The sequence below is a fragment of the Rhinatrema bivittatum genome, chromosome 7 (assembly GCF_901001135.1).
Source record: "Rhinatrema bivittatum chromosome 7, aRhiBiv1.1, whole genome shotgun sequence".
Taxonomy (NCBI): domain Eukaryota; kingdom Metazoa; phylum Chordata; class Amphibia; order Gymnophiona; family Rhinatrematidae; genus Rhinatrema; species Rhinatrema bivittatum.
This window is the reverse complement of record NC_042621.1, coordinates 86,332,199-86,358,432: the sequence shown is the minus strand read 5'-3', so window position 1 is coordinate 86,358,432 and position 26,234 is coordinate 86,332,199. Positions and strand designations below refer to the sequence as shown.

The 26,234-nt window shown below is 48.6% G+C and overlaps 1 protein-coding gene across 6 annotated transcripts in view; it reads right to left on the bottom strand.

Annotated features, from left to right (window-relative positions):
* The window catches only part of CBFA2T3 (CBFA2/RUNX1 partner transcriptional co-repressor 3), a 99,230-nt gene that overhangs the window by 10,041 nt on the left and 62,955 nt on the right, over positions 1 to 26,234 (bottom strand). For 4 of the 6 annotated variants that reach the window (XM_029608615.1, XM_029608616.1, XM_029608614.1 and 1 more), the window contains exons 2-9: positions 23,799 to 23,942; positions 15,193 to 15,434; positions 14,641 to 14,730; positions 9,685 to 9,866; positions 9,250 to 9,500; positions 4,772 to 4,857; positions 3,946 to 4,147; positions 1,156 to 1,224 (exon numbers count right to left, since the gene is read on the bottom strand). In XM_029608615.1, coding sequence (XP_029464475.1) covers positions 1,156 to 1,224; positions 3,946 to 4,147; positions 4,772 to 4,857; positions 9,250 to 9,500; positions 9,685 to 9,866; positions 14,641 to 14,730; positions 15,193 to 15,434; positions 23,799 to 23,942 — 1,266 coding nt within the window. Of the gene's footprint in view, positions 1 to 1,155; positions 1,225 to 3,945; positions 4,148 to 4,771; positions 4,858 to 9,249; positions 9,501 to 9,684; positions 9,867 to 14,640; positions 14,731 to 15,192; positions 15,435 to 19,280; positions 19,501 to 21,037; positions 22,147 to 23,798; positions 23,943 to 26,234 lie in introns of those variants that run through there. The other 2 variants (XM_029608618.1, XM_029608617.1) reach the window with 2 other exon arrangements.

Genomic DNA, 26,234 nt, shown 5'->3' with positions numbered 1-26,234 from the left:
AGAAGTGTGCTTGTGATATACAGTTTGAGATCAGTGTGTGATGTGCAGTGTGCATGTGATATATAGTGTGAGGTCAGTGTGTGATATGTAGTGTGCATGTGATGTACAGTGTGTGATGTGCATGTGATATACAGTGTAATGTGCAGCATGCGATATGGAGTGTGCTTGTGATATACAGTGTGAAGTCAGTGTGTGATGTGCAGTGTGTATGTGATATACAGTGTAATGTGCAGTATGTGATATGGAGTGTGCTTGTGATATACAGTGTGAGGTCAGTGTATGATGTGCAGTGTGTGTGATATACAGTGTAATGTGCAGTATGTGATATGGAGTGTGCTTGTGATATACAGTTTGAGGTCAGTGTGTGGTGTGCAGTGTGCATGTGATATACAGTGTAATGTGCAGTATGTGATATGGAGTGTGCTTGTGATATAAAGAGTTTGAGGTCAGTGTGTGATGTGCAGTGTGCTTGTGATATACAGTGTAATGTGCAGTATGTGATATGGATTGTGCTTGTGAAATACAGTTTGAGGTCAGTGTGTGATGTGCAGTGTGCTTGTGATATACAGTGTAATGTGCAGTATGTGATATGGAGTGTGCTTGTGATATACAGTTTGAGGTCAGTGTGTGATGTGCAGTGTGCTTGTGATATACAGTGTAATGTGCAGTATGTGATATGGAGTGTGCTTGTGATATACAGTTTGAGGTCAGTGTGTGATGTGCAGTGTGCTTGTGATATACAGTGTAATGTGCAGTATGTGATATGGAGTGTGCTTGTGATATAAAGAGTTTGAGGTCAGTGTGTGATGTGCAGTGTGCATGTGATATACAGTGTAATGTGCAGTATGTGATATGGATTGTGCTTGTGAAATACAATTTGAGGTCAGTGTGTGATGTGCAGTGTGCATGTGATACACAGTGTAATGTGCAGTATGTGATATGGATTGTGCTTGTGAAATACAATTTGAGGTCAGTGTGTGATGTGCAGTGTGCTTGTGATATACAGTGTAATGTGCAGTATGTGATATGGATTGTGCTTGTGAAATACAGTTTGAGGTCAGTGTGCAGTGTGCAGTATTTACGTGTTGTGCTGTGTACAGTGTGAGGTGTGCATAGGATGTTCAGGAGGGGTTGCGCAGTTCCTGGAACACTCACCAGCTTTCCTCCAGATTTCTTCCGGCATGTAACCAGACTGAGGTCTGCGCGTGAACTCCCGATGAGACTCTAACATGAAAAACAGTTGCACAAATAAATAACATATCTAGCGTGGAGAACCTGGAAATCCTCCCATGCAGAGCAGCTGAATGCACTTGCTTAGTTTCAAGAACATTTTCTCTGCAAGGGGCTTGGTGTGCGAGTAGGGGGTAGAATTGTGCACTTACACAGCCGTTTGACATTTTCACAGACAAAACAGGGGGAAAGTGCACAGCTCCTTTTCTTTTGTACCTGCAAGAGTTTTAGCAGTTTTCACACAGAAACGCTCCAGGCAGTTTATCTTTCAAACATTCACTAAAGTTAAGCAGATACCCTCTGTCCTGCCGCTCTCCAGTGTAGGGCAATTATTCTCAGCATGATCCCGCCAGGAAGAAGAGAGTGAAGAGGAGAAGGGAAGGCAGTGACAGACACTATGAGGATTTCAGGGTGACTGCACTCTGCCCATCACTGATGGGGGCATCACATTACATTCTCTCTTTATTATTCAGGATTTTTTTTGCAGCAGGGGAGGGGGATTAATCTTACTAAAATGTTTAATGCTGGAAAAATTGAAAGCCCAAGTGGAAGGAGTGTATCACTAACAGTACAAGATTCCCTTACACGAGGCACCTCATGCTTGCCATGCCGCACCCTACACACACACACACGGCTCTGCCAATGCACCTCATGCTTGCCCTGCCGCCCCCTCCACACACACACACACATACACACATATGCATACACAGCTCTGCCAATGCACCTCATGCTTGTCCTGCCACACCCTACACACACACACACACAAACACACATACACACACACACACACATATGCATACACAACTCTGCCATTGCACCTCATGCCTGCCGTGCTGCATCCTGAACAGACACACATACACACACACACGGCTCTACCATTGCACCTCATGCTTGCCCTGCCACACCCTACACACACACACAAACACACATACACACACACACACACACATATATGCATACACAACTCTGCCATTGCACTTCATGCCTGCCCTGTTGCATTCTGAACCAAGACACATATGCATACACTACTCCTGGGGGAATTCTGCGCTACTGTGGAATGCAGAATTCCCCCTTCCCACAGATTTCCTCTCTCGCCTCTCAGATTTCCTCCCTCATTGCCCTTCCCGCAGATTTTCACCGTTGCCTCGTTGAGTTCCTTCCTCCAAAACCAGAAGTGCACGGACAGCGGCCATCGTGAGAGTGGGGGCATCTCAGCACGGCAGAAAATAGCAGAGGAGACTCTGGCATGCCGCGAACGGAGCGCGTCCCGTGGCACATGGGACGCGCTCTGTTCGCGGTGAAGATGAAGGCCCGGCGCGCCGTTCGCGGAGAAAAGGGAAGGCCCCCGTGTGCCGTGAACGGTGTACCCGGGCCTTCAACTTCGCCATGAACGGAGCATGTCCCGCAGCAAGCCGGTGAGAGAGAATGTGTGTGTGTGAGAGAGGGGAGGGTGACAGAGAGCATGGTTGGTGAAGGGGGGTTGGGGAAGGTGAGAGAGAGCAGGAGGGTGTGAGAGAGAACATGGGAGGTAAGAGAGGGTGGGTGGAGAGGATGCTTGAGTGTGGGCTTCAGAGAGAGGGAGCCTATATGAGGGGAAGGGGATGCCGGTGAGAGAGAATGTGTGTGTGAGAGAGGAGAGGGGTATGGGGGAGGGTGAGAAACAGCTTGGTTGGTAAGGGGGGGGGAGTGGGGGGATGCTTGTAGGTTTCAGAGAGGGAGCCTATGTGAGGGGAGGGGAGGGTGACAGAGCAGGAGGGTGAGAGAGAGCATGGGAGGTAAAAGAGGGGGGCTGGGAGATGCTTGAGTGTGGGTTTCAGAGAGAGGGAGCCTATATGAGGAGATTGTGAAGGAGTGTGTGTGTGAGAGAGATTGGGAGCTCGTGTGTATGAAAAAGGGATCGTGTGTATGTGAGGGTGCTAGCCTGTGTGAAGGGATTGTGCATGTGAGGGAGCCTGTGTGAGGGGATGTGTGCGCGCGAGAGTGAGGGAGCCTGTATGAGGGGATGTGTGCGCGCGAGAGTGAGGGAGCCTGTATGAGGGGATGTGTGTATGTGTATTAGAGAGAGGGAGCATGTGTGCGAGAGAGGGAGGGACAGAGGGAGCCTGTGTGAGGGGCAGAACTGAGAACGGGGTCAAACTCTGGGACTGGCAATAGAGTGGAAGGGGTTGAGCCTAGAGGTGGAGGGGAGAGATACTGGCAGGTGGAGGAGTTGGGGCCTGAGAGGGCAAAGTGGCCAGGGGAGTAGGGAGAGCGAGTGGAAGGGACACTCTTACAGTGAATTTCTAGGGAAATGCTGCTCAAAATATTTAAAATTCTGCAACTTTAAGTAACAACTTTTTTCTGTATTAATTTAAAATGTAATTACTTAAAGACTGTCATGAAAATTGTGTTATTTTGACCAATATAAAGTTTGCAGAATTTTCAGTTTTTGTGCACAGAATTTTAAATTTTTTTGTGCAGAATTCCCCCAAGAGTAATACACACACACACACACACACACACACACACAGCTCTGCCAATGCACCTCATATCTGCCCTGCTGCATCCTCAACACACACACATACACAGCTCTGCCAATGCACCTCACTCCTGCTTTGCAGCATCATTCCCTTTCCTAACACAGCTCTGCTAATGCACCTCATTCCTGCCCAGGGCAGTTTTGGCTAGGTGAGCTCTTTTCACCCCCATTGTCACATGGCATTGGCTAGGACCCACCTATCTGAGGAGCCTCACTGTTACTGGAGCAGTTGTGAGGTCGCTGCTGTGGTGTGGCATTCACACTTTTCTTCATGTCGTCAGCATCACTGTAACGCCGAATCCAGTGGTTGAGCTCCTCCCGGTCTGTTTCCTGGCATCGCCGCAGCACCGTGAGGGAACGCCGCGTCTTCTCCACCATGTCCATGATACAGTTCAGGAGCTGCACGAGGTTGAAGCAGAATTAAAGGTTCACTTTGGAGACATTTTTCTCCTTCATTCTATTTCCTATTCCAGGAGAAATCCTGGAAAAGCCTGCACGTCAAGGCGATGGCTGAAGAGAATCCATCTTTCTGCAATGTCAGCCAGAAACCAAGAGAGCTTAGTGCAAGGGTCCCTGAAGGTCACAAGCCCATATCCTGAGGTGAATGGTGGCTTAACCCATATTCATGCTAAACTTGGGGGGTGCCAGGCTACATTTTGCTCAGAGTTTAAGGAGGAGGGTGCAGATTATTCCCCTGGAAACTGTCCTTCTAGTGAAAAAGGTTCTCCACCCGGGAAGGACATTCATGTCCACGTAGTCTTGCCTTGTGCCTGGCCAGTGCAGGCTCTGAGCTCATTCTAGTTTTTGTAACCACTCCTACAGTAAACATTCAGCGTTTCCTCATCCTGATCCAGCCCCAGCCCCGGTGTGTGCTGGGCGTGACCTGGGTGTGCTTGGACCGCAGTCATATACTACATGGCCGCACCATTCATGGCCCCGACAATGCTCTAACCCAAGGGTCAACAGTGGCAGCCAAGCAACCTCCCTCCCATGTCCCCCCCCCCCCCCAGCACTCCCACATACGTTGTTGAGGTGCTTCCACTCTTCTGCCCACTCGCGGTCAGTCAGCCTGTGGTCAATGACTTCTTCTGGCCGGGAAGCATGCAGGGCTGGAAAAGAATCACAGGAGAGCCTCAGTGTCCCACGACACCATGTATAAGCGAATGTGGCTGAAGGGGAAGGGATGTGCCCCGGGAAAGCAGGGCTCAAGGGCTGGACTGCTAGCACCATTAATCTGCATTTCTTTATTCCACTTTTTTATTCCGTCTTCCCACTTTACATTTTTCAGTTTAGGGGAATGAATAAATCAACTTGATGCACGCACCGAGAGGATTTCAGAACACACACACACACTCGCGTGCCCTCACAGCCACGGAGTTACGGACTTCATCCTGCAGCCCACTCCCAAGCTGGGGACTCGGTGTGATGCCGAGGTGGTTGTGACCTGGTGCTAGCAGCAGGAATTCCTTCCAGTTCCGCACCCACCCGTCCCCCTACAGCCAGTGCGGTTGTTTGAGGGTCGCTCCCATTCCCCACAGCCTGGAGCCCACTGCATTATCAGAAAGGATTCTGAAGGGGCGAGGCCCACGCGGAAAGGGACTGCGAGTTAGCACTTTGTTTGACTTTGGACATATCACCGCCTCTCCAAATTAAAATAAGATCGCTATAGTGCTGCTTGCTGCCAGGCGGGAGATCCATTTCTGCTTCTTGGACTGGCAGGGCGGGGTTTCGTGTAGTAGGCACGTGTGGCTGTCCACCTTGGCATTCTGGCTCCTGGGGGGGCGCACTGGCATCCCGTTCAGATCATGGGCGATATCTAACCACAGCCTGCTCTTATACCACCCCAGAAGAAGGGATCATGGAGCTGTCCGCCATCTGCTGAGCCGAGGAAGAGACGTTAAGCAGTTTGAGAAGGACCGGCAGTGACGCACCGTTTGAAGGGGGGAAAATCCATTCAGCAGCTTCTGAGGCTAGAGCTGACTGGGCCAAATAGCAATTTGTTTTAACAAATTAGTCATGGTGGAGGATTTTAACTTCCATGAGAATGATGTGAATTGTTAAATTAGCACAATATTTCCTCTGTGTGCGTGGTTTGAAACAGTTTGTGGATTTTGTAGCCCATAGAGGGATCGTGCCCCTAAATCTAGCTTTTGGTTTGGAAAGTTTTGGGGGGATAGCTTGAGAATTGATGGTGACAGAGAGGTGATCTGGTCTGATGGTAGGATCATTGAATTTGAGCTTTGGATGCCAAGAGACCGTGGTCCGAGGCGATGTGACCGGATCAATAAAGGCAGGGGTAAGATTGATGGCGATTTTTTTTATGTCATCGTGGTTTGAGAGAGGGTTAGTAAAATTTAGGGATTAATGTGGATCAGATGGTACTAACATGGAACAAGTTACTTTCCGAAACACTGGATAAGGTTGCCCCTGAAAAGTTGAAGGTGAATAAGACTAAGGTTGTCCCCATCATGATTTTCTACTGATTTGAGAAGACAAATGCTTAGGAGATTAGAGAGATTGTGGGTGAAATCTCATGTTTGAGAGGTTAGGTTACAGTGGCATAAAGCCTTGAATATGTGTTCAAGGAATATTATGAAATCGTTTTTTGAAAATGAGATCCAGAAGGCTGAGAAAATTCCAAAATAACTGTATAAAACAGTGGATGTTTTGTTGGGTAAGGAATGTAGGTTTGTTCAACAAATCCCAGAATGCTTGGATGGAAATAGTTTTGTTTGCTGCTGGCAAGAGATGATTCAGGATTGTAATCAGGAAATGGAGAAGCTATGTAGGAGAATGGGTGAACAAGTATAAGACAAGGGGCGTTTATGCTTGCAAACTGAGGGACCGAGCGCATTGTATAATCCGCAGTCTGACGCGGGTTGAATAGGCGCTAATCAATTCTCTAATGCAATAAGGGGATTAGCGCCTATTCAACATGCCTTCAACGTGGAGTGAATGTAGTAGCGCTTATCACATGCAAATGCATGTGAATGAAGCTATTAGGCATTCACTCCGATGCAAAAAAAAAAAAAAAGTGCATCTCCGACACACATTTAACGATCAGCTATTAATGCCTGCCTGGAGCAGACATTAATAGCTGAGCGCATCTAAAACAAGTACAGAAAAGCAGGAAACGGACTCTCAATTGACAAGCGTCCCTTTCCTGAACCCCTGGCGTCAGTTTTTCTAACCGGCAGACGGCCGAGTTAGGAAAACCCATCGGGGTCGCGATATCAAGGAGGTGCTAGGGGCGCGCAAGTGATCCTAGCGCTTCCTTGCTAACGCGACTCCCTAATTTAAATATTGCATATTGCCTGGGGTGCGTTAAGAAAGCGGGCGCTGACTGTTCAGTGCCCGCTTTCTACGCAAATTTATTGCATCGGTCCCTGAGGTGGGTTTGAGTGAGTTTGGGGAAGTAAGTACCATGGAGTTGAAAAAGATTTGAATGGAATGTACAGCAACTTGCTGTTGGCTTGATCCTTGCCCTTCCTTTGTGAATAAATGTTTGCGGATAGTTTTCTTCCTCTCCTGATTCAGATTGTAAATGCCTGATTAAAGGAGGGTGTGCTTCCAGCAAAACTGAAAAGTTCTGTTTTGATACCATTGCTAAAAAAAAAAGACGACACTGGATGCAGCTAATTGTTTGAGTTATCGCCCTATGGCAAATGTTCCATTTTTGTCCAAGGTAATTGAGAAAGTGGGAGCTCAGCAGCTCGCAGAATATCTGGAGGAAATAAATGGCTTAGATGAATGTCGGGCAGGCTTCAGACGGGGCTATAGCCCGGAACTGTTTAGTGGCAGTGAATGAGGAGGTGTGACACTTCCCAGATAAGGGGGAATCGGCTTTGCTCATACACGGGCCGATACAGTAAATTCCGCGGGAGAGCAGGCGCTCCGAGGCGAGCGCCCGCTCTCCCAACACGTGCCCAGGCCACTCTCCTGGGTGCATAATCAAGTATTTAAATGAGGGCCTGTGGTAAAAAGAGGCGCTAGAGACACTAGCGCATCCCTAGTGCTTCCTTTTTGATAGGAGCGGCGGCTGTCAGCGGGTTTGACAGCCGACGCTCAATTTTTCTGGCGTTGGTTCTTGAGCCCGCTGACAGCCACGGATTAGGAAAACGTACGCTGACATAATTGAGCGTCCGTCTTCCGACCCACAGGCACATTTAAAAAAAAAATTTTTTTTAATTTTAATTTTTTTTTTAAATTTTTGGGGCCTCCAACTTAATATCGCTATGATATTAAGTCGGAGGGTGTACAGAAAAGCAGTTTTTTCTGCTTTTCTGTACACTTTCCCGGTGCCGGCAGAAATTAAAATGTGCGGCTTGGCTGCACATTTTACTTTCTGTATCGCGCGGGAATAACTAATAGGGCCATCAACATCCAGGCTCCACCGGAGCGCACTGTACTGTATCGGCCTGTTTGTTAGATTTATCTCATGCCTTTGACTTGGTGATTCATAGGATTTGGGTGGAACGGTGTAGTCAGGTGAGTTTGAGTGGAAAGGTATTGCAGTTTTTCAAGTCAACGTCTATTGTGGTAATGGTTAGAGGCGAGTTTTGCAAAGCTTTTGAAACAGAAGAAGGAGTGCCAGCCAGGCTCTACAATCTCTCCTTTGCTCTTCAATCAGTTTTTAAAACCATTGGGAGGGTTAATTTGTCCTTTGGGCTTTTTATTTGCCGATGATATTCAGCTGGTGCTCCCTTTAGGGAAGGATTGTGGAGTAACTATTTCTAAAGTGAATGAAGGTTTGCAAAGGATCTCTAATTGGTTGACTGCTAACCGTTTGTTGCTGAATACATCACAAACAGAAATGTGGCTGACAAAAGCAACTGAGGCTCCACTGAGACCATTGAAAAGAAGTGTAAACTTGAAGGAAATAGAGTTAGTGAATAAAGTATGAGATTTGGGGGTAATTTTAGATGTAGACTTTTCTCTGGAGATGGATGTTTCAGACATTTTGCAATGGGCGTTTTATAAATTACATCAGTTGTGTCCATTGTGGTCTGTTTTCAGCAGGGATTATTTTTGACAACTTTTGCAGGTACAGGTTACCCAGTGTTGGACTATTGCAACGCTATGTTAGTAGGGTTACCTGCGCGATCACTTCACAGGTCACAAGTAGTCCAGAATATGGCGGCTAGAATGATGTTTGGTGGCTCAAGAATGGTGAATGCAAGAAGGTGAAAACGTGGCTTTTCAACTACAGTGCATAATGGTGATTTTTTTTTTTTTTAAAGAAATGAAATGATATCAAGTGCAAAAAATTGATTTTAGGGAAAAAGGAAAAACGTGGTTCTAATTCAAGTGAAAGCTGGTAGTGTAGGAAGTGGGGGGAGTAAGGGATTGATATAAGGAGTGCAGTTACATTTGTGGGTGGTGGTATTACAAATGGATTATTGTAAGTGGTTTTACGTGCTTTAAATGATGTGTTTTATTGTCTCTGAAGCGTGTGTGGCATATAAATAGGAAAGGAAAGGAAAATGAAATGACGCGCTCACCTGCTTGGCGATGCTGGTCCCGCAGCTCCCTGGGCTCAGGGTGTCGATAGGCGTCCCGGAAGTGATGCGCCACTGCCATGTCTTCCAGGCGGTAGTGCTGCGGTAGAGGGAGGGTGGGGTGAGGAAGCCCATTCGGCTGATGGCTCAGCCCACTGCTGGGGCTGTAGCGCTGGGCTGGACTCGCGGTGCATGGCCGCTTGCTGAGGTGTTCGGGGTGCAGTGGGTCTCGATCCAACCCATTCTCTTTGGTCCTGTTGCGAGGAAGAGAGGTGAGGGTTATACACAGGACCCAGGTCACTGCCCCCCCCCCCCAGGGGAGGTGACAGCACTACCTTTGCCTTGCCCCTGCCTCCCCCTCCTCTGTCGCCTTCCCCCTCCCCTGAAAGTCTCTGGCACAGACAGCAGGGGCAGTGATGGAGCGGCATTCAGCCCCACCTGTCAGGTGTCTTCCGCTTGCCGTTCTCGTTGGCCTCCATCAGGAGCTCTGAGGAGTCAATGGGGGAGGAGGCGTTGGCATCCAGCAGCAGCTGCTCGTGCTGTGCCAGGTACTGCGCAGGGGTCTGCTTCGCCAGGCGGGCACAGTGCAAGAGCTCCCGCTGCAGCAAGGGCAAATTAGCCTGAAAACAGGGAGAGAAGCAGAGAAAGAGAGTCAGCAAGTAAGGAAGGCCCCCTTCCCCTTGTCTCCTCCTCCTTCCCCACAGAGACCCCTCCCAGATCACCCCTTCCCCTACAGCTGGGCTCCCTGCTCCACCTCGCATGCAGGCTGACGCAATATTGAGCGCCCGCCGTCTTTAACGCGCGCCGATCCACCTCTCTCCCGGGCGCCCAGTTTAATATTTAGAAGGGCTGCCGGGGGTAAAAAAGGAGGCGATAGGGAAAACTTTGCATCCCTAGCGCCTCCTCGGCAGCGGGTGCCCAGGCGAGGTGGCTGTGTAGGCGGGTTCGGAAAACGAACGCTCGTTAATTGAGCGTCCCTTTTCCTAACCTGACCGCCAGCGACATTTTTTTTTTTTTGTCGGTTTCTTCCTTTTTTCGTTTCCTCCGACTTAGTATCGCCACGATATTAAGTCGGAGGAACTACACAGGAATGCGGTATTTTCTGCTTTTCTATAAAATTTTGGGGCTCCTGAAGAATTATGGCCTGCTGCGGGGGAGGCATTCATTTTTTAGGGTAGAAATGTGTGTGTCGGGTGCACATTTTTTTTTGTTTTGCATGGGGGGGGGAGAGGGGTACTGACATGTGCATCATCAACATGAATGTACATGTGAAGGGCGCTGTTAGCTTCGTGCTGGTTTGGATGCGCGTCCCAGCACCTGTAAAACAGTGTGCTCGGCCAAAACGCGCTATACTGCATCGCTCTTGTTCTGTGTCAGATCCTCCTGCATCAGAGATTTTGGGTGTTTGTGAAAAGCCGGCATCATAAAGGTAAAGTAAAAGATCTCCTGAGTAATGCTGCGAGTGTCTGAGGACAGACAGGAAGTAGAGGTCCCCAGGTTAAATGCTGAGGCACTAATGTTGCTCATAGGTCTTGTGTACAGTGGATCTGTTATATAGGAAGAGACCTCCGCAGTGCAGCATCAGTAACATTAGTAAATCAGCCCATCCAGGGTGACTCCTGAAGCTGTGCCTGCAGAGGGCATCCTGGCTATTCAGGTCTCATCTCCAGAGAAGAGACAGTTGGGATACCCAGGATGAGGCAAGGGCAGAGCTGGCCTGAGAAGGGCTAGAACTGGACTGAGCACCTGGAAGAGTGAGCAGAGAGAGACCCTTCCCACTGACAGTCTCATATTTCAGACAATGAGCACAGGGCCTTCCCGCCTTTAGCCTAATGTCAGTGCAGTTACAGGGCCCCAAACCATCACCAGCACATGTAAGCCAGGACATGTAACACACATGAAGCATGTCAGTGCAGTCACGGCCCCAATCCATCACCAGCACATGTAAGCCAGGACATGTAACACACATGAAGCATGTCAGTGCAGTCACGGCCCCAATCCATCACCAGCACATGTAAGCCAGGACATGAAACACACATGAAGCATGTCAGTGCAGTCGCAGGGCCTGCAGCCATCACCTGCACATGTAAGCCAGGACATGTAACATGCAAGAAACATGTCAGTGCAGTCACAGGGCCCCAATCCATCACCCGCACATGTAAGCCAAGACATGTAACACACATGAAGCATGTCAGTGCAGTCACAGGACCCCAATCCATCACCAGCACATGTAAGCCAAGACATGTAACACACATAAAGCATGTCAGTGCAGTCACAGGGCCCCAATCCATCACCTGCACATGTCATCCAAGATGTATAACACACATGAAGCACGTCGGTGCAGTCACATGGCCTGCAGCCATCACCTTCATATGTAAGCCAGGACATGTGACACACATGAAGCATGTCAGTGCAGTCAGGGCCCCCAGCACCTGCACATGTAAGCCAGGACATGAAACACACATTAAGCATGTCAGTACAGTCTCTGGGCCTGCAGCCATCACCTGCACATGTAAGCCAGGACATGTAACACACATGAAGCACGTCAGTGCAGTCACAGGGTCTGCAGCCATCACTTGCACATGTAAGCCAGGACATGTAACACACATGAAGCACGTCAGTGCAGTCACAGGGTCTGCAGCCATCACCTGGATCTCTGCTGCCGGTACATGTCCCTTTGTAAGAGGCCAGCCTCAGTCTTTAGTCAAAAGGTGATAGTTTTCTACCTTTTGTCTGATGCAGAGTGAATAGAGCTGCACACTTCTGGGTGGCTAGAGCACAGCAGCCAGAGACAACTTCCACCAGGCCCTAAGCCCCTGAGCAGGATTACAGTCACTGTCACTTCCCTGATAAACAGGAGCGCCTGCAGCTAGCCCCTGAAGAACTGCTGCTAATAGGTTATTTCACAGAAATGCCCATGCTCAGTGTCCCTGTAGACTTGGCGGAGGCAGATTCAGTATTTTAAAAAGGAAGATGTTTAATGAATTGCAAATGATGAACAGATGTGTCTAACCTGTCATTGTAATGCAAACAGCTTTAACTTGCATGTGTGCGAATGCCTGACCCTGTGTTCCTCTTCATGCATGCACGTGTGTGTGTTCGTACATTAATTCTGGCTTTTGAAAATACTTGCCGACTTCCAGTGAGCAGACAGAGCAAGGGCAATGAAACCCTGCCAACCTGAGAACCAGAAGAAGCACGGTGGAGCCAACTGTGGGGAACTCATCTCCTAGTGGATGAGTGGAAATGGCATGACGGAGTCCGTCACAACAGGGGCTGGGAGGCAATCAGGAGCCCAGGGGAAGGGGAGAGGAGGAGAATGAGAGGGCTGAGGGCAGAAAAGAGAAGGAGAAGGCTGAGAGGGGAAGAGGAGGAGAGTGATAGGGCTGGGAGGAAAACAGGGGATTGAGGGGGTTGAGGACTGGGCCAGTGCTACCTTTCTGAGCCCTGTGTGAACAATTACCATCCATTCATTCTCTGTCCCGGGCCCACCCAAAAAAAGCCCAGCTCCCTTCAGTGATGCAAACTACCATCCCCCCCTCCGAACCCATGGCTGGAGCAGGGGTATTAGGTGCCCCAGGCAAATCTTATAGCCTTGCACAACGCACACCCCCCCGGCCCGCTCCACACACAGAGTTAAGAGTTATGCATTTATATTTTACATGAAAAATATCAGTGTACAGTATTCTGAGGTAAAGAGATCCCTTGCATTATATTTACATGCACTGCTGTGATGCCAACCAGAAACCCCTGCAATAAAGACCCTTGGAACCCTTATGGTATTAGGCCTGTTGTGATGTGTGCTGGGTGTGGGCTCGACCCTCTGAAAGCCCATTGTAGTAACTGCCCTGTGAAAGGACTCTTCATTTAAATTTATTTTTTTTTTTTGAAGGTGCAGTCTCCAGACTTGTACAAGGTACTCCAAATGAGATCTCATCAAAGACTTATACAGAGACAATATCACCTCTTTTTTCCTGTTGACTATTCTTCTCCTACCCAAGCATCCTTCTGGCTTTTGCAATCACTTTTTAATATTATGTATGATTTTATACTATTTACAAAAGCAGAGCACCCTTCTACTCAGCTCACACTTTTTAACTTTTTGATTTTAGCATTTACTTGTTAAAAATGTTTATTGTATATTTTAATTGAATGTTTTCTTAATTCTTGATGTAACTGATTGTTTGTCTTTTAACTGTCTCTCATGTATTACATTGTAAACTGATGTGATGTTCCTGACGAACGTTGTTATATAAAAGCAAGCAAATAAAACACTAATACACTTCCTATTAGGAGAATGCCTCACCTCAGTCACACGTGCAGAACATAAACAGACCCTCACCAAATACAGAACAGAGCAACCATAAATTAGAAATATAAACGTGCAGACAAAAACGGAACTGGAAATCACAAGGAGCCAAACTCTCTATGCAGTGCAAAAATGAAAAAATAGAACTAACACCATTACTCAAACATCAAACAATAAAATAAAGAAATAAAATAAATACATAATCATAATACTAAAACATACTAATAATATTATTTCAAAAAAAGCATATGAATAAAAGATCAAATAATTAAAAACTCATGTACAAGAAATGTCCCAAACACCAATAAAATATTTTAAAACAGCAGACACAGCAAATAACACCTGAAAAATAAAACTAAAAAGGATTTTAAAAATTCACACTCTCCATACCTGGGAACTTTTGATTTCCAGTCACCCTGAGATTGTCGTGGATTAGTGAGAGTGAATTGCACAAACTTTCTCCTCTCTTTCTTATATTTACACACACACAAGCTCATGCAAACATATACTCCCGCTCAGACAAATCCGCAGGCGTCTCCAGTTCTTCTTTGGTTGGGATCTACCAGCAGCCCAGGCCCTTATCTTCATTTCAGCTACTGGCAGGTTGGAATCCACTTGCATCCCCCATTCTCTCTCTCTCTCTCACACACACATACACAACCCAGGCAGCTCCCATTCTCTCTCTCTCTCTTTGTCTATCTCACACCCACACATCCCAGGCAGGCTCCCATTCACATCCACTCAAATCCCAGGCATTTCTCACACACACCCCTACCCTGCACATCCCAGGAATGCTCCCATGCATGCATGTGCACACTCACACAACCACCCACCCCAGGAAGGCTCCCATTCACACACTCCCCCATCCCAGACAGGCTCCCATTCACACACACACATACACATATGCAACAGGCAGGATCCCATTCACACACCCATTCCAGGTTGGCACCCATTCACTCATACACACCCAACCCAACCCAGGCAACTTCTCAGCGATACTAATAATGTATTGTTAGAAAGCCATGACATTGGGTTGCCAACACTGCGTTAAAAGCACTAAAAGAAGCAGTCGCTGATTGCCTTACCTTGAGGAAAGGGATGACGAATGGCCGTAGAGGGAAATTTGTGGCTTCCTGAAGTTTAGAGTGAAACTCTTCAATGGTCAATGTGGAATTCTGAAGGGTCAGGGGTTGAAGAGAGTTCAAAGGGACAGACATAGAAGAGCAGAGAGAGATTAGTTTTCAGCAAAGATTCAGACCATACACAGAGCAGCAACAAAACCCTCCCACAACTCGTGTCCAGTGTATGGTGCTCAATGTCAGTCCTCCTGCAAAAGGACTGCACATAGGGCAACCCAAAGCCTCCATGGACAGGGCAACATTTTGGCCCATTCTTGTGATTTTAATTCCCATCCCAGTATATATCAGGGCTTGTAGTTCTATTATCCTGATTGACAACCAAGGACTACGAGCCCCAGAATTCCTTGAGAGGAGTTAAAAACCCAGAGGGGTCACGTGGGAGCTGCAGGTTGATGGTTGGAGGTCCGAGCTTTATTTTCGCATTGAGTGGAATGAGTGCTGCCAGTACCCAGAATGCAAGGGGCAGCATCTTCTGGAGATAAAGTAACAGGAAATTACCACCAGGCCTAGGACCAGTGTGCGCACACGCTCCCCAATCTCCGGTGAGATATCATTGCCGAACTGCTGCAGTGTGGTCAGAAAACGCTTCAGCTTGCTGAGCTGGCGGGCTCCACAGGCTGGCGGTAGCTGCTGGTTGCACAGGGAAGCAGTGGAGGAGGTGGCAGGACCGTTGCTGAAGCCGTTGGGAGTGGAAGGAGCTCCATTGATGGCTGTCGGGGAGTGGCTGCTTCCATTCATTACTAGAAGACAAACAGCAGACAGAAAGTGGGAAATTCTCAATAGCCTTGTTTTACACCTCCCCCCTCCCCCATGCATTTGTTTTCAAAAGGTGCCAACTTTGCCCCCACCTGTGGGCTCCCCACCCCTCCTCAACTGTCAATTTCAATGCAACACAAGTAAAGTTAATCGTGCTGTCTGTCTAGAAATGAAGTTTCCTTCAGGTCAGCCCGGTGGTTGTCCATTTGTAAGCACTTGAATTTTCCCTTGTACATTCCCTATGGGCTGATTAGCCACTTTGCCCGTTTCTTGGGCCCTCTCCCTCCCCATTGCTCCTAAACTGGACATTTCTTTCTTTTGACGTGATTTCCACTTACTCAGAGACCCCTCAAAGCAGTTACAATAAAAACATGTATAAGCCCCTCCCTTCTCACCACCACCACCACCTCTACCATTGACCCTCCGCCCTCATCTAACACATCCAACAAACCATAGCCATAAAAAAGCTCCCCTTTCTGCACTCTTCTAGCCTATCTGTCCAACAATTTTCAAACGTAAACGGCAGACAATTAAAATGAAATTCTTCCATCCTCCATTCCGCCCTCAACTCTGTTATCTACAGTCTCTGCCAGCCACTCTCAAATTAAATATAATTCCCAAACATTCGGGGTCCAGGATGCTGGAATTCCTAAAGATTTACCTGTCAGACCAAATAGCCAAGTGATTTCTTTTCTAAGCTTCAGATATAAAGCTTCCATTCAAATATCAAAGGGAACTTTATTCCACAAGCTTCAAGTCAATAAACCGAGCCTTATGAGTAAGTTGTAGCTTTACCTGCCAAGAAGTCAGTCCAATGGAGAGGAGCAAACTGACCTAACCGGTTTGTAGGCAGAACAGGAACTCTTGGGGGTACAACGGGCCTGACTGTTTTTAGCCTTTGTAAACCAATTTGAGAGCCTTAAACTTAACCCTTAACGCCACTGGGAGCCAGTGCAACTTTCTCAGTGATCTTTTGCCCCAGCGTCGATAAGAGTCTCGCAGGCCGTGTTCTGTAATAACTGCACAATAACCTTCGGGCTAACGCATGCTATAAAGTGTTGCAGTAATCTCGTCTGCTGGGGTCACTGTGGCATGAATAGCTGTAGCTTAAGTCTTTCTTTGGAAGAAAAAGACATAGATATTTGTCGGGGCCGATGAAATAAGACGCGTGCTGGAAAAGGTCGCTCACCCTGAGCGCCCGTTTCCCTAACGTGCACGCAGCCGCCACCCCTGGGCGCCTGATGCAATACTTAAGTGAGAGGCAGCGATAAAAAGAGCGCGCTAAGGGAGAATCGAGCGTCCGTAGCGCTCAATGGTTTTATTGCATCAAGCACCCAATTGGAACGGGCGCTCAATGCGAGGCGTCTGTTTTGATCCCGCATCTTTTTTTGTTTGTTTGTTTGTTATAATTCACTTCAGCAACCTCAGCAAAATGTTAGGCGCCCCTTGCTATCGAAGTCTGAATTGTGTGTCGATAAGAAAACAAGTGTTGTTTTTTTTTAATGAAGTGAAAATATACAATCTTTTTTTTTTCCACCAAAAGCAGTAAATGAAAGTGTCGCAACGGATACTTAGGGGGAGGACACGCTTATCGCAACACAGAGAATCTATTGTTTCATGTGTTTCCTGAGCCGACTAGAGTTAAATTTGCCCTATTAGAAAGTGTGCTTTGGGTGCCCTGCATCGGGCGTAATTGCTCGTGTCCTCGTCTACATGCAATTAGCATGTGACGGGTGCTATCGGGTTCACATTTGCTAGGGCGCACGTCTTGGAGGCGCCAATCTCCTTACTGCATCCGGCGCTAGCCTAGCGCGTCCAAATCACACGTCTGACCATGCGTAGACCCGTGCGTCAGGCTGGGTGTGCTTTATTGCCTCGGACCCTGCCTGAGGGAGTGTATAAGAAACTCCCTCAGGGCACCTTCAAGGAATGGCCGCAGCTATCTGGCCTGCTCCTCCTCAGCACTGGATTCTGGGCCAGGGAGGATCCCTACAGACTTGGATAAGAAGGCAGGGCCCAGAAAGCTGGAGAGGCCCCAGGGAGAAGGCAGGAAGCCTGCCTCATGAAAGAACTGCGTTATACTTGATTGTTGTGAGATTGCTGAGGTGAGCGGCCTCTATGCTGTATTTTAGTTTTGCTTATAAATAAAGAGTTTGTTTGTACGGAACCAACTGGACTTTGGCCTCCTTTTTGGACCCCTGGCTATTTCCTAGCTCGCGGCAGCTCCCGAGCAGCCATATAATGGTGGTAGCAGTGGGATCCTTGTTCTAAGCAGGGAGCACAGACAGGAACGCACAGAGACAGAAGAAAGACATTTTTTCTTTTCTTTTGCTGGGGCCTGACCCCAGGGACAGCACAGGACTTTGTTATATCAGGCCAAGGGGTTTAGGCCTACCGGAGTCAGCTAGTGAAATAAACAGTTAGTAAGGGTTAGACAGGCCAGCAGTAACTACAGAAAAAGTCATGCGTTTTTACCGCGGCAGCCGATTTAAATATTAAAATTGGGCACCTGGAAGAGGTGGATCGGCGCACATTAAGAGAGCGGGCGTTGAATCATGAGCGCCTGTGATAGTGGAGGACCCCCTGAGGTGGACAGATCATCTTCTGTACCCAGGCCACCAGCCACAGCCTCTCCCACTAGGAAAGGTTATTTGGCAAGGGACTGCCGATGTAAGGGACGAGAAGGTATGAATGTGGCTTAGTGATGCAGCCAACACTAGAGGATAAAGTCTACTTGGATAAAAGGTAAAATATAAAACAGGGACAATCTATATTGTTATGACGGTATATAAATACTAAATAAATAACTAAATACATAACGATACTGTTCTCCTTTACTTCCACTTAGCTAAGCTGATGACTACAAATGTTTCAGATGGCTTGTTGCTATTTCCCCTGTGGCTTCCTTCTGTGGGATGCTGCTGTCATCCTCTGCCCTGTCCTGGGAGTGCTGGGAAGCTGCTCACCCACAGATTCTTTGCTCCTGGCCTGGTACCTGCTGTCATCCAGACCATCTCAGCATCACAGCAAACACCCTCCACGCTCCCAAAATGTAAATGAGAGAAGAGGAAGGAAGTCCCAGTGCCCAAGTGGGACGGTGCTGACCTGTTGCGTGCGCTTCTAGCCCACGGTCCCTCTTTAGCAGAGAAGCCCAACCTTCCTCCCGAAAGACCCCGGCATATCCCGAAGGTGAGATTATTGAGATGCAGGTCTGAGTACGTTATAGGAGCGCTGCCTCCAGGCCTAGGCAGGGAAGGTGGCTGCAGCCTCTGCCGACCCATCGGCTTAGAGGAGGTGCCCCCTCGAGAATGCGGGTCCTTCAGCGTCCAATGAGCCCTACAGCCAACCCCCAGGGACTACTGAGGGACGATAAAAGGGCAAAGGCAAATCATCCTCACAAGATTATAACATTTCCTTCCCTCCCTCCAAACACCCCCACTAACAGCGTAGAATTTGGACAGAAGCTGTGCCCTGTGAGAATTTCATTCTGCTGTAACTTTGTATTGCTGTTTCTCTGTATAGATTTAAGTAGCTAAAAAGGTTTATGGGGAGACTGTGTCCTTGCAATTTATCAGATAGACAGAGATAATTCTCCTAGGGGTCAGTAAGTCTGATCCTGCATACACAGGACAGACTGACGCACTGCTGGAGCAGCCAGACACCGGACAGCCCCGGATCTGTCTGCGCTCTACAGAGTGGTTCCCTGCCAGGAGGAGCTGAAAGCGAGAAGGCACTGAGAGGACACACGGTGATGCCCCGTTGGCAGATAACAGCATGCTCCTGCCACCCCAAGCCATGCAAGCTTTATCTACATTTTGATGGCGACTAACCTTGCCGTGAGTTGTGTTCTCTGCCTCAGCAGGAATCGGCAGCTCTGTCTCTCGTGTTGTGTCAGGGTCTCCTGCACGCTAGCATGGGGCGATCACAGCCAGGGCTCCGCAGAAGCGCCGAAAATAACCCGGCTACAACTGCTTTACTCCAGCGACAGGTGCGTTACTAAGTAAAACCCGTACATGCCCTGACTGAAAAGGCTGCAAACACGCAACATCCTCTCCTCTCCAATACCCACCAGCTCTTTCCTCCCCTACCCTTCAGTAAGAAAGCAAAAAAAAAAAAGACACACTAATAAAATAACATAAATAGAACAGGATCAGAATATACCCCCAAACTGAGCCCTCCCAACCACACAAACTGTCATCCAGCACTCCCTGTGATAACCCCCACTGAGACATCAAACCATGCACACTGCCATCCAGCACTCCCTGTGACACCCCATACTGAGACCTCCCAACCATACACACTGCCATCCAGCACTCCCTGTGACATCCCTACAGTGAGATACCCAACCACACACACTGCCATCCAGCACTCCCTGTGACACCCCATACTGAGACCTCCCAACCACACACACTGCCATCCAGCACTCCCTGTGACACCCCATACTGAGACCTCCCAACCATACACACTGCCATCCAGCACTCCCTGTGACACCCCATACTGAGACCTCCCAACCATACACACTGCCATCCAGCACTCCCTGTGACATCCCTACAGTGAGATACCCAACCACACACACTGCCATCCAGCACTCCCTGTGACACCCCATACTGAGACCTCCCAACCACACACACTGCCATCCAGCACTCCCTGTGACACCCCATACTGAGACCTCCCAACCACACACACTGCCATCCAGCACTCCCTGTGACACCCCATACTGAGACCTCCCAACCACACACTGCCATCCAGCACTCCCTGTGACATCCTATACTGAGCCCTCTCAACCACACACTCTGCCATCCAGCATTCCCTGTGATAACCCCACACTGAGACATCGAACCACACACACTGCCATCCAACACTCCCTGTGACACCCCTTACTGAGCCCTCCCAACCACACAGTCATCTAGCACTCCCTGTGATAACCCCACACTGAGACATCAAACCACACACACTGCCATCCAACACTCCCTGTGATAACTGCACACTGAGACACCAAACCACACACACTGCCATCCAGCACTCCCTGTGACACCCCATACTGAGCCATCTCAACCAGACACACTGCCATCCAGCACTCCCTGTCATAACTCCACATTGAGACACCCAACCACACACTCTTCCATTCAGCACTCCCTGTGACACCCCATACTGAACCATCTCAACCACACACACTGCCATCCAGCACTCCCCATACTGAGATCCTCAACCACACACACTGCCATCCAACACTCCCTGTGATAACTGCACACTGAGACACCAAATCACACACACTGCCATCCAGCACTCCCTGTGACACCCCACACTGAGACAGCCAACCATACACACTGCCATCCAGCACTCCCTGTGACACCCCATACTGAGACCTCCCAACCATACACACTGCCATCCAGCACTCCCTGTGACACCCCATACTGAGACCTCCCAACCATACACACTGCCATCCAGCACTCCCTGTGACACCCCATACTGAGACCTCCCAATTTCAAAAGGAATATACACAGGCAGTGGAGAATTGTCTGTATTCTATGCATGCAATATTTGCCCATGCTCCCTTGTGTAGATGCTGATCAGGAGCAAAACTCACCCCTATATTTCTGAAAATCAAATGTACATGGGCTGTTTCACTCTCCCCATCCTCTGGTAATGCTTCTTTTACTGTGTTCAAGAGGACAAACCTCAGTCAGGCCAGCTGACATAAGTCAATGACCTTGAAGCTTGCCTTCCATGTGTGCTAACTGCTCCAAAGATCAAATAATACGCAAAGAAAGCCAGAAAGCAGACGTGGGACCACCAGTCCCTGTTCCTTCTGTTCAAACCTGGGGTTACTTGCTGGATCCTTCAGGAGAGTTTGAAACGTTTTGCGCACAGGATAAATCCATGGGGCACACTCAGCATTCTCCAGCAAAAGAGCTTTTTCAAAGTCTCGTGGGCAATGAAAAGGACAGAATTAAATTTCACCCAATTTAGCAAATGTAATCTAGGAAAGAGAAGAGGCAGGCAGGACGGCTGCTCCGAAGGAACGTGTCTTATTCTTGGGGGGCCTCTTCTCCCACAGAAGAGCCTAAACTAAAAGGTCCAGTTCCTGAGGGGGCAAAAGTGCTTCATTGTCCAGACCGATGATAAGAAGAAGAGGTAGGCCGAGGCTCCTTCAGTGGCCAGTCCACACCTGGACGAAGCATCACTCAACTGACCCCCAATGCGGAGATCGACCCATTTCATGTTGTTTGTACCTGGCAGCAAGAGGTGATGATCCCGAAGCCCACCTGGAGAATAGCTGTTAACGTCCAAAGCCTTTTTTTAAATCCAGCCTTAACCAGCAACAAAATCCACAGCTTAATCGTGCATTGCTTGAAAAAAACCACTCGCTCCAGTTTGTCTTCGATCTGCTGTCAGTTTTGCTTCAAGGTGGCATCTGCTGCCCAGCCCTGTCTGCTTGCAGCTGGTATCAGAGGGCTAACCGGCGAGGGCAGGATGGGCACGCAAACATCTCCACATAACCTACACCTTTCTTCCCTGTGAAAGCGTCGGCCTGCTCTCAGCACTTTGTACTGCAGCAGGAGACCACTTGGTCATTCCACCGACAAATTACCTAAACCCCATGTCTGAAGCCCACAGCAAAGAGGAAGAATAGTTAATTATACAGTTCTAGACAGTCTTGTGTCCTGTGCAAGCCGGCACGCTGCTGAGTCCTGGCTGCACAGGCATCCCAGCAGTCGCTGCCTGTTAAACCTCTCAGCTGGAAAATAAATAGACAGCAGCTGAAGGGATGGCAGCATGCCAGGGAACCAGCAGCTGCTCGGCTAATATTCACCAGGATGAAATGCAAAAGCAACAATCTTCTCTTGCTCCTATCTGGGAGCACTTCAGAGTCACGGGAGAAAGAAAACACACATACACACACACACACACGGACATACGCAGACACCAGTGCATGCATACCTAGCCAACACCATGTGCACAAGCACACACAAAACCATATACAAGCACACACCTAGAACAGAGCACATGTTAAAAGACATTAAGGCACGCACATTCACACTCAAAGTGGAAGGCAGCACATCTGTTCCCAGGATCAGCTTAAAAGCAAAGCCCATCAGCTCACAGGTCACCCCAATCCATTTCAAATTAGAGGACATCTGGTTCCTGAGCCAACACAGCCGGGAGCTCGTAGAGGAAAGGCCTGCCGTACCTCCCTCAATTCCTCACAAGCTTTGGTCTGTCCCCTGAGAAAGGGCAAGCGAGACAGGCAGGCCCGGGCACATGCGACAGGGCCCAAGCGCAAACACCTGCACCTGTGACAGGAACGTCCCTACCTCACTGCACCCCGTCACAGCACAGATCAGGTGCAGTGCAAGCTTTACCCACACACAGACGCTGCTCCGTCGCTGACTACACACCCCCTCCAATGCCATCAGCTCCCTGCTTCATGGCCAGGTTTAAGAAAAAAGTTAAAAGCCTATTTATGCGCTGTCGCATTCGGCAAACACCAGGTGGAATGACCCCTCACCTCTTATTTTACTTCTCCTGTGTTGCTGAAGTTTTTAGTTCCTTTTGAATTTTCTGTTATGATTTGTTTTCTGTTATGTTTTTACTGTTTGTGTGTTTTAATGTTTTTTAATTATGCATGTTTATTTATTAGTAAACCGCCTAGACCTATACATCTTGTATAGGCGGTCTCTAAAAGATTTGAAATGAATAAAATAAACATGGTGACCCTAGGCAGGGTACAATCCCCCCCCCCCGGAGCTCAGAGCGTGTGCATTTCATCCCCAGAGATGGGAAAACTAGAAAAGGGGAGTGGGCTGGAGGAGCACAACGGTGCTTCTTTGAAATGGCAACAGTGCCTGGCCCTCAGTTAGGTGGGAGAAGGCTCCTCGTGGGCCTGGATATTTGCTTCCTTAGGCAGCTGGGTCTATGTAACCTGCTCCTAAACCCCGGGCCTGCTCTGCTTAAGAGGAGGTTGCAGATTGTGAACTCATTCAGTTGATGGTTTCTCAGTTACATCGGGCACCTACCATGCTATGACCTTCCGGCCTAGCTCCGTTATACACCCTTTGAACCCTGCCATCAGTCATCCTTTCACGCGACTGGGCGAAGAGCAGGATGGAGTCTCGTGTCATGGCGATGGGCCTAGCCTTGACCCTTAGCCTGCTCATCTCCCCTTCTACTGCTAGTGCCCAGGTCTGCCCCGGTGCACCCTCCTCCTCCTCCTCCTATCCTTTCCAAAGCCAGAGGTCATCGCCTGCATTTGGGCTCCTCATAGCGAGGGCCATTTCTTGTTCCCTCTCTACGAGGTGCGCGAGCCCCCCTTACGGAAATGGAGGGTGTGCTTTGGAGCCACTCACCTGCGCTTGGCATGAAGGAAGGGTTCCGGCCTGCTCCCTGGGTGACGGCAGGTGGTGGAGGCGGCATGTTGGGCGGTGTCGATCGGGTTTGAGTTTTCACATCCGCTGGTGAGTCGGGCATTGTTGCTGCCTTCTCTTTGTAATCTGTAGGAGGACGTGAGAGAAGAGAGAGGTAAAGCTGAGGGCCCACGTATCGGGGCTCGCCTGGACCCTCGGCCTGGCACAGGTAGGACTAACTGCCTGCTTACTGGATTCTGTAAGAAGGCCTTAAGGTGCCCTGTGCTGCTCACATGTATTGTGTCACAAGGCTCTGGGGTTGTCCTGACATCTCTTAGTGCACTAATATTAAGATAACTGATAAATATGATGTACTTCAATTACAGATCAAGAAAAAAACTTCATATGTGGAAGCATGGTATTTTACTTAATGTGAACGGAAATCTCATAAATAGTTCTTTGAGAAACGTGAGCTAGAGAAGCTTTAAACGGTCAATTGCATTGAGACTGTTGTACTCGGGGGGTTTTTTAATCATTGATTTCCATTCACAAAGGAGGACACAGAACTACGCCACGTTGCAAGGACCATATGTAACCAAAGGACTACCTAGCACATTAAACATAAGGTAAATAGTGAATGTAGCACGTGAGAAAAACTTTTATCTTTGTTTGTTGCAGATTAAATAAGTATCGCCACAGGCCCCTGAGGAAGTATTAACACAAAGCACGAGCCGTGTTAGGCAAAGTTGAGCGGCGGCTCCTGGGCTGAGTGGCGGCTCGGGCAAAGTTGCATCTAGCCTGTGTCAGATTTAAAGAAAGTAGAGCGGCGGCTCCCGAACTAAAGAGCGGGTGCTCTCTGGCAAAGTTTCCAGGGGAGAGGGCAACTCTAGTTTAATATTTTGCCGCTTCGACATCTAGAAGGCAACAATCAAGCAAAAGTTAAGTATCCCATACAACTTGATGTTTGTGAATGGAAATCAATGATTAAAAAACCCCCCGAGTACAACAGTCTCAATGCAATTGACTGTTTAAAGCTTCTATAGCTCACGTTTCTCAAAGAACTATTTATGAGATTTCCGTTCACATTAAGTAAAATACCATGCTTCCACATATGATGTTCGTGTGTTGATCTCTCAGTGCATAAAACCATACAATATAAAAAGTGGATAAGGACCCTAATGCCCACCCAATTTCATTCCTGCTGCAGTGCCAGAGACCCCAGCTAATCTCTGTGTCCCCTCGCTTCTTTGCAGCTAGGGATGACTTTATGAATACACCTCCACCAGCTCCCCTGGAAGGCCACTGGTTCTGTGCGTCACTTTTACCTCCCGTGACTCAGTCACGGGTGCTGTGTGATCCTGGGGGCTGGGCACTCTTATCTCCCCAGGCCACTCTTTGCCCATTTCTCAGCACGTGGTAAGATTATTGCCCTGCAGCTCGGGATCCAGGGTGACTGTGCGGACACTTGCAAGACTTGTCAGGGCATTTGGAGGAAAGGGGTTAGGTGGGACCATAGGGTGGGATCTGGGTTTCCCCCTCTAGGAGCGCGGACAGCAGGGATTTCACCATCGGTGATTGCAAAGTGTGTGTGTGTGTGTGTGTGTGGGGGGGGGGGGGGGGTGGTTTGGCCAGAGCTCCATGGTGGTGCCTCACGCGGCCCTGAAGTGAGCGGGAGGAAGCTCCTCATTGGTGCCTTAGGCAGCTGCCTGGACCTGGTTAGAAACAAACTGTTGTTACAACCAAAATTTCTCATTTCCATTGAAAACACATTTGAAAGGTGTTTCAGACTCTGTGCATGTCACTTATTTATTTATTTTTTTTGTACATTGGCTGCAAGCTCAGGGCAAGTAATGCCCCAGCTGTCAGTCCTCACACCCTCTGGGACATCACTGAGCAGAAATTACACCAGCATGCTGTACAGTGCAGTGTACACTCTTGGAAGGGATATAAAACATAAAATCATAGAGGCTGATAATAAAAAGATCTAGGTGCCTTGATCTGCGGAAATAAACATTGCCTCCCCCGCCCTGCCCGGTGCCTAAATATAAGGTTTGTCTTTTTGCGGATGACACTAAGATCTGCAACAGAGTGGACACGCCGGAAGGAGTGGAGAGAATGAGACGGGATCTAAGGAAACTGGAAGAGTGGTCGAAGATATGGCAGCTGAGATTCAATGCCAAGAAGTGCAAAGTCATGCATATGGGGAGTGGAAATCCGAATGAACTGTATTCGATGGGGGGGGAAAGGCTGATGTGCACGGAGCAGGAGAGGGACCTTGGGGTGATGGTGTCTAATGATCTGAAGTCGGCGAAACAATGCGACAAGGCGATAGCTAAAGCCAGAAGAATGCTGGGCTGCATAGAGAGAGGAATATCGAGTAAGAAAAGGGAAGTGATTATTCCCTTGTACAGGTCCTTGGTGAGGCCTCACCTGGAGTAC